At 46.7% G+C, this 13,893-nt stretch overlaps 1 protein-coding gene across 4 annotated transcripts in view; it reads right to left on the reverse strand.

Moving 5' to 3' along the window:
- Window positions 1-13,893, reverse strand: part of SLC29A2 (solute carrier family 29 member 2) — a 115,145-nt gene that overhangs the window by 58,849 nt on the left and 42,403 nt on the right. For all 4 annotated transcript variants that reach the window (XM_030218410.1, XM_030218408.1, XM_030218409.1 and 1 more), the window contains exon 4: window positions 3,271-3,434. In XM_030218410.1, coding sequence (XP_030074270.1) covers window positions 3,271-3,434 — 164 coding nt within the window. The remainder of the gene's footprint in view (window positions 1-3,270; window positions 3,435-13,893) is intronic.

Here is a 13,893-nt window from a genome sequence, read left to right on the forward strand (position 1 = left end):
AGATGAAAACTCAAGATTTATCACTAACGTTACAATGGTTTGTTGGAAAAAAGGACAGAACTATTTTACAAGTTGGTGATTCAATGAGTCTGATTTGAAGCAACGCTGAATCTTGTGGGAGACTCTGGAGCAGTGGATTAATACATGACTAAAGAGCTATGATCACACATTGATGTAAAAGATTGCCAGATATATGCTATTTGAATGTGTATTGAAAGAGTATTGTGGAGAATTGTTTGGTTTTAAATGTATTGGTGTATGGATTGGTTAATAACTATGGGTTAAGGGAAAGGATTTTATTTTAGGAAAATTGTATTGATTTATTAATAAAGAAATATATTTTAAAATGTTAAACAGTTACTAGTGAGTAATTTGTAATATAATGTGTAACTAATTATAGAGTTGAGACCTAGATTGTAATTCTGTTTTAAGATATAGTATACTCACTACGTAACCACTGTATGTATGTAAATAATTTTTCTTTATTTATCTTAACTATAATTATATATAACTTAAATACGTGTTATCACCCTGTTTTAAGATAGGGAAATGGAAGAACAAGATAAGATTCCATATTCCATAACAACTGTTATTGGCCCTATGGATAGATATTTGCAGCCTCTTCCAGGTACGTCTGGTATGAACGTGATTTCAATCCTCTCAATTCTCTGGAATGTCTTCAAGAACTCCTCATCCCTCTCCTGGATGTTCCATACCCTGCCTGGATTATGTAGGATCCCTTTCATGGTCTAAGAAATTGGACCATGGACAATTGGAAATAAATCCACCAAAGCAGAAAATGAGATCGCCACCAAAAGAGGGATCTTCATCTCCCTATCAGTGTCAACTGAGTCAAAATTCAGGTGATGACAATTTCTTAGACCAAGAAATTGTCATCACCTGAATTTTGACTCAGTTGACACTGATAGGGAGATGAAGATCCCTCTTTTGGTGGCGATCTCATTTTCTGCTTTGGTGGATTTATTTCCAATTGTGAGCCCCAAATCTACTGACATTGTCAGTGTATATCTGGAAGATTGAATCATGAATGGATTCCCTTTTGAAAGGACTGGTTGATATCTTGTTTTTCTAAAGACATGATTGCTAAATTGGGGAAACATGAGAGTAAGATCTTACAGATGGAACAAATAATTACTAAATTGGAAGATCAAGTTTGGATACATCAGGAATCTGGAACTGCTCATAAAAAAACAGTCTGGTACTCCATTGCCAGATGGAAGTATTGGAAAATTCAATGATCTAAAGCCTTAGGTTTTCTACATTTCCCCAAGACTTGACTGTCTCCTTAAAAATGGATTAGGAAATATTTTTCTGAAATTGTTTTTCTGATGTAGATGCTGTAATTTGTTTTGAGGCTTTATTACCTTTACTTTATTGGATTTATATCCCACACACATCCGGGTTGAAGACTCAGTTCTTTGTGACTTACATTAATTTTTCTGGTATACAAATACAGGCTGTGTTGGCTACATTTGAATAGTCAGATACACATATGTCCAGATAAGAGGTACACGAGGAGAGAGAAAAGAGATAGACGGCAGGTTGACGTTATCTAGAGAGGGTAAGCAGTAACATGGTCTGGTTGTGGCTTGTTTGGATGTCTGTCGTTAGGTGCTAGGTTTCATCAATCATCAAGAATTTCTTGTACAGGAAAGATTTTAGTTTTTTGCGAAAGCTTTTGTAGGTGATGTCATCTCGTGCAACCTTGGGTAATGTATTCCACAATCTGGTTATATGGGAAGTTTGTAGTGAGGGCCACTTCTTTACAGCTGGGAAGATGGATGATGAGGGTCTCTCAGCTTTTCCTTGAGAGTTGGCTGTGGTAGTTCCACTAGCAACATCATGTAACTTGGTGCGATGCCGTATACAATCTGGGAGACGAAAGTGTAAATTTTGAAGATTACTCTTGCTCTTATTGGTAGTCAGTGTAGACGCCTTAGCAGTGGTGTAGAAGGTCATTTTTGGATGCGCCGCAGATTAGGCGAGCAGTAGTATTTTGAGCTGTTTGTAGTTTTTTTGATTAAGTATTCTCTGCATCCTGCATAGACCGCACTGCAATAGTCTATCTGAGACAGAACAAGGCTTTGGATTAGAATGCGGGCAGACTTTGGGAGATGCTGAGGAAGGGGAACAGCATGTTCTTATAACTCCCGATACTCTTGATGTCTCAGCATTCTTAGAATCCTCATCTAATAGATCTACTCTTCTGGTAACCATTCTTAGGAAAAGGATAAGGTGAAAGTGCTACAAGCTTCCTTTCAGAAGAAAGCTATGAGTTTCTGTGGTCAAAGACTTGATGTCCTTCCAGGTATTTGTCATAGCACTTAGCTTAGGTGAAGGGCCTTTCTGCAGCTGAAAGCTTTGCAACATTTCAGGTCTCCTAGAGTGCTAAACTCACTGCCTTGGGCCACTAGCTTGAGCTCTGCATGAATTTAAATCCTTAAACAATAAAATAACCCTCCAAGGAGAGATAAATGAAAACAGTAACAACAACAACAAAAAGGAATCAACCCTGTGAAAAATATAAATATTGCTTAATAAAAAACCTGGGACTTGTCCCACCATTATTTAATGGTGTGTAAAGAGAATCGGAAAGAGAACAGGAGAATTCAATATAGGCTGAAGAGTACAGCGGAGTCTTATTTCAGTGAGAATTGCCGCAAATACAGCTCACTTAGGAAGCTCTATACATCATTACAGCTCTTGTCGATACTTTCATTGTTTTGTTTTATAAACTGCTCACAAGTTTTTAAACCAATATTTATATTTTTTTCATGGGACCGATTCCTTTTTTGTTACTGAATTTAAATCTGACTTTATTTAAAATGCCTCTCTGCTCAAGGACCCTGCCTGACTTCCATCGGTCACCCAGTCATGATAAGATAACCACCAAAGAAACCATGTGCAGAAATCGCAATATGGTCTGTTCCTGGCCAGACCATAAGCAAAGTTCAGTGCAGTGGCTACTGAGAGAAGAGAGGGATGCGATATGTTGCTATCTAGCATACCCTAGAGATGGTTCCAGGCTTGACAAATCCAATAGGTCACTGACTGAGATGTGCAATAGAAACAAGTTTGCTAGACGAGAGAGAGAGAGAGAGAGAGAGAGAGAGAAAGACACACACACACACACACTGGACAAGAGAGGCAAACAACTTGTAAAAGCAAACATGTGAGCGAGAAGGGAAAAGTGTGTGAAAGGCACTTTAAAAATTCCTTGGTTTAGTCCCAGGGCTCGGCATGCCTCACCACTGATACAGGAACGAATTGAGAAGGGTGAAGAGAAGCAGAGGGAGCTGAGCCAGCAGTGTCATCCAGTTATTGAAGTTAAATTCATCTTTCTGCACACGGGTGCCATTTCCATCAGGGCTGCTCTCCGTTGTATTGCCAGTGTCCAGGCGGAACTGGAAGTACTGCAGAGGAAAGAGAGAAAGGTGTGAATATGTAACTCGGGCTATCTGCCCTTTTATTGACAGGCAGCGCTTTTTATATTGGGTTTAGTGGAATGTGTTGGCTTTTGAGACTGGCTTAGTCTTATTTTTGCCCTGGGGGCTGACTATACTGGGCAGCTGGTGAGGGTTTATATGAAATTTAGTTTAATATGCTGTTGTGTTTTTGGCTATTGTGTATGTATGTTACCATTCGTCAGCATTGTTTTGTTACTTCATCATGGCATAACTAAGTATATTTAACATCATTTCCAATTGATTCTCTTTGAACAGCCTTTCAATCAATTAAATTAAATCAGGGTTGCAGTGGCAGAGAATACTCAGCTTGGGGGACAGGGAGAATAAGCCCATGAGGCAGCAGTACCGGAGGAAGCTTGGCTCAGGAGTTAAAAGGCATGGGATCCATCAGACAGCAGTACTAGAGACAGCTCAGCTTATGTGTGTGTGTATGTATGTATGTATGTGTGTGTATGGGGGGGGGCAGCAGGTGTGCTAACTGGAAAACTTTGGAGTGGCTCAGTTTGGGGTGTCAGGGATCTACAGGATGAGTGGAACCTGTGAGGTGGCAGTACTGTGCAGCATTGAAGTCAGTTTAATCACTATTGACCAATTCTCAAGTCAATCTGAACCATCAAATCTGACATTTCCTACTGATTCTAGGTGATTTGCCTGGCAAAATATGGGCAAACATCCGAGTTACGCTTAGAGGATTCAGAAAAGCAAGAACTCAGTCTGCAAATGAAGAATGATCCTGCCATGAGATTCTAATAAACATGAAAATGTAGGTAGACTTTTTAGGCAGAATGATCCTAAACAGGAGCTAGAGAGTTCTTACAAAGACAAATGCCTTATCCTAATCAGGGGGTCTCTGGTTGGAATACTGCTTTTGGTACAAACAGTGAGGCTTGAATTCATTGCTAGGAATTTCAGCACCTTAATGACTGGTTCCTCTGGAAGCTATGAATTCAAGCCTCACCGATTGTACCAAAAGCAGTATTCCAGGTGGAAACCCCCTTGATCAGGATGGGCACTCATATGCACACTTCCATTCCCCATCATACTGATCAGCAAGTTTTAATAATTGTCAATTCTTTTTTCTTGAAGCCAATACAAAAATCCAATTCAATGAACAACAAATTTTCAAGATTTAATCTTTAAAACCATGTTTCTACCTCCATCCTTGCCCTCTCTAATCATCCAGTAACCCACCTGGTCGTAACCTTATACCCTCACCCCCTTAGATCAATTATTAAAATATACAATCACTCCACATGGTTTTGACTCTTATAGGTGCATGGGAATCTCAGGTCTAGAAACAATCCTCTAACTATGCATCTCTTCCTGCCCCCCTCCCCCCACCATCACGTCCCACCCTTGTGTAGACTCACCATTGACCTTATGGATGGACCATCACAGAGCAAACCAGATCAGTCAGATCTCCCAAGGTATTCAAGATAAAATTCCTAGCTGTTGGAGGTAGCTTCTGAATAGAACGGTCCCAGACTTGCAAAAAAGCAAAGATACTTACCTGTAGCAGGTACTCTCCGGATAGCAGGCTTCTTATTCTCACAAGTGGGTAGACGCCAACCCGCATCACCTGGCTCGGCAAATTTTCCAAAGAAAAATCCAGAGCTTTTAGAGGGTGAGATATGCTCTAGTGCACATGAGTGAGTGCCTTCCCAGCCACATCTTCTGGAATTGTCTTCCGAAGAACCGTGGAGATTGGAGTATTTTCCAACCCTCATCACACAGAACGAGGGGTCGCTTCTACATCCCAACCTCCAGTCTCTGGCTGTCAAGGCCTGGATATGTTGAGAGCCTAGAATTTGCTTCCTTGGGTCCTTTGGAGGGTGTCTCCCGAGTCTTGCTGGCTTCCACGAAAGATTCCATTAAGTGGTGCTATTCTTTTAAATGGAGGAGGCTTGCCGTCTGGTGTGACAGCAAAGCCATAGATCCCCTTTCTTGTCCTACAGACCCTGTTTGAATACCTTCTACATTTATCAGAGTCTGGTCTCAAGACAACTCCGTAAGGGTTCACCTTAGTGCACCTAGTGCTTATCATCAGCACGTAGAAGGTAAGCCTATCTCTGGACAGCCTTTAGTTCGCTTCATGAGAGTTTGCTTTTCTGAAAGCCTCCTGTCAGACCTCCACCAGTGTCATGGGATTTTAAATATTATTCTCACACAGCTGATGAAAGCTCCTTTTGAGCCACTGAATTCCTGTCATCTGAAGTACTTGACCTGGAAGGTCGTTTTCTTGGTGGCTGTTACTTTAGCTCGTAGGGTCGGCGAGTTTCAGGCCTTAGTGGTGGATGCACCTTATACTAAGTTTCATCACAACAGAGTAATCCTCCACGCGCACCCTAAGTTCCTTCCAAAGGTGGTGTCGGAGTTCCATCTGAATCAGTCGATTGTCTTGCCAACATTCTTTCAACGACCTCATGCCCATCCTAGCGAAAGCAGCTTGCACACCTTGAATTACAAGACAGCATTGGCCTATTACATGAAGCGGACAAGGCCCCACAGACAGTCCGCCCAGCTTTTTGTTTCTTTTGATCCCAAAAGGATGGGGGTTGCCATCAGGAAATGCACCATTTCAATTTGGCTGGCAGATTGCATTTCCTTTACTTATGCTTTGGCTGGGCTGGCCTTGGAAGGTCATGTCAAAGCTCAAAATGTCAGAACCATGGCCACGTCGGTAGCCCACTTGAGGTCAGCCTCCATTAACAAATTTGCAAGGCTGTGACGTGGTCTTCAGTCCACACATTCACATCACACTACTGCCTTGAGCAGGATACCTAACATGACAGTCGGTTTGGCAGTCAGTATTGCAGAATCTGTTTGGGGTCTAGAATCCAACTCCACCTTCCTAGGCCCATTTTATTCTGTTCCAGGCTACACTCTCATTCAGAGTTTGTATATAGTTTCAGGTTAATCTGCATTTAAGTCCTCGCTGTCGTGAGGCCCAATTGACCAATGTTTCTTGTTTTGGGTGAGCCTGGATGCTAGGGATTCCCCACTTGTGAAAATAACAGAGCCTGCTTGTCCTCAGAGAAAGTGAAAATAATTACCTGTAGCAGGTATTCTCCGAGGATAGCAGGCTTCTAATTTCTCACAATCCTGCCCACATCCCCTTGGACTTGTCTTTTTCCATGTTTTTATTTGTTTGGGTTTTTTTTTTGCTTTTGTATTAAACTAAGGCCTGAACAGCCCTCGTGTAGAGCAGGGCTCCTATGAACTCCAACTGTTGAACAGGATGGAGATGGGACTTAGTAGTTGATAACGAACCCTATTAGTTCTAGTACCTGAATAGTCATCCACATGGACTCGCGAGCCCCTACCTCCAAGGTGCTCTTCACCAGCCAATCGCCAACATAAGGGTACACATGAACTCCCAGTGCTAGACACTTGGTAAAGACCCTGACACGAGGCCAAAAGGCAACGTGCGGTACTGAAAGTGATGTGTTCCCAGCCGAAACCGAAGATATATCCGGTGGGCTGGAAGTATTGGGATGTGTGTATATGCATCCTTCAAGTCCAGAGAGCACAGCCAATCATTTTTTTGAATCATGGGAAGAAGGGTGCCTAGGGAAATCCCTGCCCTTCTTTCCCTGGTAGAAAGGGTTCGATCGCATGGGCTTTGAGAAGGGCAGAGAGTTCCTCTGCAAGTACCTGCTTGTGCTGACAGTTGAAAGAATGGGCTCTTGGTGGACAATTTGGAGATTTGGAAAGCAAATTGGTGTATCCGAGCCAGACTATCTGAAGAACCCACCAGTCAAAGGACATGAGAGGCCACCTTTGGTGAAATAAAACATTAACCTCCCCCCAACCTGCAAGTCATCTGGGCTGGCATTTTGACTGTGGCTATGCTCTGCTGGAGCCAGTCAAAAGCTTGTCCCTTGCTTTTGCTGGGGAGCAGCAGGGGCCTTGGGCACATGCTGTTGACGAGAACGAGCTCACTGGGGCTGAGCATGAGCAGGCTTGGCAGGCCGCAGGAGTGTACCTACGCCTAGAGTAGTAATAGGAAGCACTCCACAACTTCCCAAACTACTTCCTGGCAGTTACAGAAGACACCCAGAGTGAAAGAGAAGATACAGTATTGGTATGTTTCTTGATTTGGTCAGCGACCTCAATCTTCTCTCCTAAAGGTTATCCCCCTGGCAAGAAGCATCTGCCAACCTCTGCTGAACAGAATGTTCCAGGGTCAGAAACATACAGCCATGAGAGCCTGAACATTGCTATACCTTGGGCAGAAATCCTGGATGCCACGTCAAAAGTGCCCCTGGCCAAGAACTTGCGACACGCCTTCTGTTGCTTGACCAACTGGCAAAATGGCTCAGCCTGCTCCGGAGGGAGTGCTGCGACCTAGTCTTACAACTGCCACACTGAGTTCCGCAAGCCAGGGTCCTAGCTTCTCTGCCTGGGAAACAAGAGGCATAGTCCCTAGTACTCCTGGCTCTCCTGAGAGTGGAGTCCACCACCATGGAGTCATGAGGTAACAGACCTCACAAAGCCAGGTTCCCCATGGATCAGATACTGTGTTTTAATTTTCTTGGGGACCACAGGGACAGAGGGGATGCCCAGCTCCATACGAGGACCGCCTTTAGTACCTCATAGAGAGGAGCCGTCACTGCCCCCTTAGGAGGGGAGGTGTAGTCCAGGACCTCGAGCATCTTGGCCCTGGGATCATCCTCCACTTCTTCGGGGAATGGAATGGCCTCAACCATTTCCCTTACAAAAGATGTATAAGAGAGGCTCTTAGGTGGAAACAAACAGTCTCCTCTCAGGTGGAGGGTAGAGCTCAGAAGGAATCCCATAGGACTCATCGGAGGAAAAGTACTTGGGATCCTCTTCTGAATTCCCATGAGCGCTCCTCCTCGGTGTCAGATAGCACCTCCCTAAGGCATGTCCTAGACCAGGCCCACCTCGATCACGAGGACCAATGTCCTCGGGAGTCGGTTTCTCGACACCACTCTCGTCTCCAGCGAAGCTTCCCCACTGACGTCGAGGGGGTGCTGGCCTGGGTGGCAATCAACACTGGCATTGGAGGCTGTACAGCGGGCTGAGGGCCGCAGCGGGAGTTATGGCAGGCGCAAGCACCCCCCAATACAGACACACATCGCTGCATAAGGCCATCCAAAAGCTCAGGGAGCAAGGCCCTGATGCGCCGCCATTGGGAAAGACTGTGGGGTCAACTGGGGCACAGGCTGCAGAATTGCAGGGACTGGAGCGGGAGCAGAATCTTGGCTGCTTGGAGACACATGCATCGGCATCTACTGGATGGAGGAGGAGCGGTCCTCCTGGCGTCGATGCTGCTCGGGTGCCGAATTCCTCGGCGCCCTAGAGCTCCTGGCACCATGTGCCGATGGAGATCAGTGACGGTGCTTCTTGGCGTTCACCCGATGCACATCACCCATGCTCCCTAGTGCCGATGTTGAATCTTCCCGTCACCTCAGGGTCGGGTCTGATGATGGATGGTCCCAAGGGGTCTGCATAGCAGGAGGCCTCAAGACAAGTGGAGACCCACAACACCTCACTGCTCCCCAGTGTCTTGGGGTCTCAAAGGACACAGCTGGTAGGGCTATGGTCGGGCCCAAGACACTGAAGACACCAAGGATGGGTGTACTTTCCAGAGATGGTTCAGTTGCATCGGGTACAATGCTTGAAGCCACTGGGAGTCTTCATGGACATGGAAGGAAAAATCGCTTCGACCAAATCAAAAGTCACGATGGTGCCTGAAAAAAGGGGAAAAGGCACAAAAGAAGAAGAGACCCGACCGGGCAGACCTGAAAACGGCCTGCTTGTCCTCAGAGAAAGCTTTTCTTCTCTTGAAAGTATGTTTAGCTTGTTACAATTCCATCAATAATACTGTGTGTAATTTGTTTCTTTAATACCAAAAGGATGGCGGTATTGATGCCAAGTGAAATTAGGTCTTACCTGCTAATGTTCTTTCCTCTAGACCCTCCAGACCGGTCAAGACGCTTGGGTTATGCACGCCTATCAGCAGAGGGAGACTACTAAAACTTAAACCAGTATAAGCTAGCAGCCAACCCCCAAGCAGCCAGTAAATCCTTAACAAAGCAGAAAACAAATGAAACCAATAAACAATTACAACCCCAAAAGGTCAAAGAACCCTGTACTCAGAAACAAAAAACATGAAACGTGCTTCAACTGACCGAACGCCACAGCGCTACGGTCCCTCTCTGAAATACAGAGGAAATATATGTATAGCAAGATTTGAAATTTAGATACCTTTCAGCCATAGCAACATAGACCATAAGAACACCAGAACTCTGCCAATCATACTCACCACAAAGAAACATGTACACAGCGGGAGGGTTCTTGACCGGTCTGGAGGGTCTAAAGGAAAGAAAATTAGCAGGTAAGACCTAATTTCACCTTCCTCAGCGACCCTCCAGACCGGTCAAGACGCTTGGGAAGTACCAAAGCAGTACAACTCCTAAGGGCGGGAACCTTGCATCCCAGAAGTCAACACTGCCGCACCAAAACTGGCATCCTCCCTAGCCTGCACATCCAGTCTATAATGTTTCACAAACGAATGCAACGAGGACCAGACCGCCGCCCTGCAAATATCTTGAGGCAGAACCAGACCACTCTCCGCCCAGGAGGAAGCTACTCCCCTGGTCGAATGTGCCTTCAGTTGGTCTACGTCCCTTGATCAAATATGCTGAGGAAACCGCCTCCTTCAACCATCTGGAAATAGTTGCCTTAGAAGCTGCAGCTCCCTTCTTTGGACCGCCGTACAACACAAACAACCTATCTGAAGACCGAAACTCCCGAGTCCTGGATAAATAAAGCCTCAAGACTTGCCGAACATCCAGCTTGGCTAAACGGCGCTGAGACGCATCTCCCAACTTATCTCCCAGCACTAGCAAAGAAATGTCCTGATTTACGTGGAAAGACGACACTACCTTGGGTAAAAACGATGGAACAGGCTTCAAAGAGACCTTTTCCTTCGAGAAAGCCAGGAAAGGCGCATGACAAGACAAAGCCTGCAACTCCGAAACTCACCGCGCCAAAGTAATAGCCACCAAAAACACCGACTTCAAAGTAAGATCTTTAAGAGTACTCGACCCCAAAGGCTCAAAGGGAGGCCCTACAAGACTTCCAACACCAAGTTCAAATCCCACAGCGGTACAACCGGCCGCCGAGGACGAATCAGCTTTACAGCACGTAAAAACCGAACCACATCCAGGGAAGACGCAAAGGAGACTCCCCGTATCCTTCCCCGAAAACAGGACAGAGCCGCAATCTGCACCTTCAAAGAGGAAAGAGCAAGACCTCTGTCTACACCATCCTGTAAAAACTCTAACACCTCCGGAATGGAAGCGGTCCAAGGCGAACAAGAACGATCGTTACACCAACCTTCAAAGATCCGCCACACCCTAACATAAGCAAAGGACGTGGAACGTTTATGGGACTGCAACATAGTATCAAATACCTTAGTTGAAAAACCTTTCTTCTTCAGCCTGTCCCTTTTGAAGAGCCAGGCCGTAAGCGAGAACGGAGACGGGTCTGGCATCACGATCGGACCTTGCACCAACACCTACCGACTCCGCCAGCGCGAGTGGCCCGCCTATCGCCAGACGTACTAGATCGGCAAACCAAGGCCGACGAGGCCAATTTGGAGCCACAAGAATTACTGTCCCGGCGTACCGCTCTATTCTTTGAGCTATCCGTCCTATCAAGGGCCAAGGAGGAAACATGTACAACAGCTGGTGAGGGGGCCACGCGAGCACCAGAGCATCGATCCCCTCGGACCTCAATGCCGGCTGAAAATCCTGGGTACTTGAGCATTGTCTGACGAGGCCATGAGATCTAACAACGGCAGACCCCACTCCTTCACTAGGCGACGAAACAATGGAGGATGTAGCGACCATTCTCCTGGATCCAACGTGTGCCTGCTCAGAAAATCCGCACTGACGTTGTCTACTCCGGCTACATGACTTGCCGAGAGACTCTGAAGATGAAGTTCTGCCCAACGCATTAACTCCGCCGTCTCCTCTGACACCTCTCGACTATTGGTACCCCCTGATGATTTACGTACGCCACCGCCGTGGCACTGTCGGACAGTACTCAAACTGCCTTGCCTTCGAGAAGATACTGAAGAGACTGCAGTGCCAACCTTATCGCCCGAGTTTCCAACCGATTTATGGACCACAAGGCCTCCTCCTCCGACCAGCGACCCTGAGCTACCTCTCCGAGACAATGCGCCCCCCAACCTGCTAGACTGGCATCCGTCGTCAGCACCGTCCACTCTGGAGGATCCAAGGGCATGCCTTTTTCCAGATTCGGCGTGTGAAGCCACCATCGCAGGCTGAGACGAACCAGATCCGGCAAGCGCAGTCTTTTCTCCAAGCTCTGAGTCTGAGGTGACCACTGCTCCAACAGTGCCGCCTGCAGCCGCCTCATATGAGCCCTGGCCCAGGGCACTACCTCTATCGATGCCGCCATGAGTCCCAAAATCTGAAGGTAAGAGTGAGCAGACGGGAACCGTTTGGCACAAAACTGGCGAATCAATAACTGCATCTTGGCAATTCGAACTGCCGGTAAAAACACCCGGCCCTTCGCCGTATCGAAGCACACCCCCAGATATTCCAGGGACTGAGTTGGTTCCAGGTGACTCTTGACCAAGTTCACCACCCAGCCAAGCGACTCCAAGAAAGCTACCACCTTCGCCGTCGCATCCACACTCTCCTGAAGGGACTTGGCGCGAATGAGCCAATCGTCGAGATACGGGTGTACCAACACTCCCTGTTTCCTCAAAGCCGCTGCCACGACCACCTTGGAAAAGGTACGAGGTGCCGTAGCCAGACCGAACAGCAGCGCACAGAATTGAAAATGCTGTCCCAGAACCGCAAAACGGAGAAACTGATGATGCACCGCCCGAATGGGAATATGAAGATAGGCTTCTGACAGATCCAAAGATGTGAGAAACTCCCCCTTCTGCACCGCTACTATGACCGAGTGCAAAGTTTCCATGCGAAAGGAGGGACCTTTCAAAGCCTCGTTGACCCTTTTGAGATCTAGAATAGGCCGAGAGGAACCTTCCTTTTTGGGGACCACAAAATAAATCGAACAACCTGTCCCCCCTTTCTGAAACCGGCACGAGAACGACCGCCCCCAGATCTATCAGCCGACGAAGCGTCTGATGAATCGCCCTGGCCTCGACCCGAGAGCGGCACGGAGAGGCAAGGAAAAAATCTGGAAGGAAAGTCTCGAATTCTAGCACGAACCCGTCTCGCACCACCTCGAGTACCCACTGATCTGACATGATATGGGTCCACATCTGATAGAATTGACTCAAACGAGCCCCTACCCTTACCAGAGGCTGGACCTGCACACCTTCATTGTGAAGCACGCCCGGAGGATAGACCTCCCCCCAGCGTGTCTCAGCCTCCTTGCCGACCTCCGCGAAAGGGCTGAGTACGCTGAAAAAAATCGAACCAATTTATCCAACTCTTCTCCAAACAGCAAGGTCCCCTTGAAGGGGAGAGAACATAACTTGGACTTAGACGCCGCATCCACCGTCCAACCACGAAACCAAAGAGCCCGATGAGCTCCAACCGCCAATGCCATATTCTTAGCAGAAGCTCTCAGCAGATCATAACTAGAATCTGCCGAGTTCAAGATGGCTGCCGAATAAGACGGACGCGTTTTTTGCCTCTCTCTTACCTTAATAATATTGTGGATATGCCGAAAAGGAGGGGACGTGCTGCGGCGACTGCCTCCCAGCAGCCGAGGAATTTACCCTCTACAAGCTCGATTGAGCCATTTTTACAGAGAGCTGCAGGCATGGTTTCGACGTCGACGGGCGGCCCGCTCGCTCACACACTAGCTGGAGAAAGTGGAGTGAACGCAGGGCTGGAAGTTTCGCTGAGCCCGGACGGTAGAGACCCGCCTCCTCAACCAATTGGTAGCAGTTCTCCGATGAGCGCATACCCGACCGCGAAGACCGGAGAGTCAGGTAGCGGAGGGCAACGGGAGGCTTTACTATCCTCGACGGAAGGTTTGGGAAGTATATTAACTCCCACCTTAACTGCTCCCTTAGAGAGAAGACCTGCTGAGGAGACGGTAGGAACAAATGGGAATGTAAGCCTGATACACATTGCAACAGAAGAGATTTTTCCTTTTAAAAAACCAACTGAAGTAACTTTAGATAATCTTTGGCATCTAATTGTTGAACTAGGTAGGGCATTATGCCCTCAGACAAAAAAAATGTCAGAAGAAATTGCCTTAATGGATGGGAAATTGAAGGAAGTAGAAACTAAAATTAACTCTGTGGCTTCACAAACTGAAAATCTTGAAAAAGAAATCCAACAGATACAAACTGTACAAACAACAACTGTTAAAGACTTGGTAAACCTAAGGAGAAAATCGGAGTTTCTTGAAAATACTCTTA

This window comes from Microcaecilia unicolor, chromosome 11 (genome assembly GCF_901765095.1).
Source record: "Microcaecilia unicolor chromosome 11, aMicUni1.1, whole genome shotgun sequence".
Classification (NCBI taxonomy): Eukaryota; Metazoa; Chordata; class Amphibia; order Gymnophiona; family Siphonopidae; genus Microcaecilia; species Microcaecilia unicolor.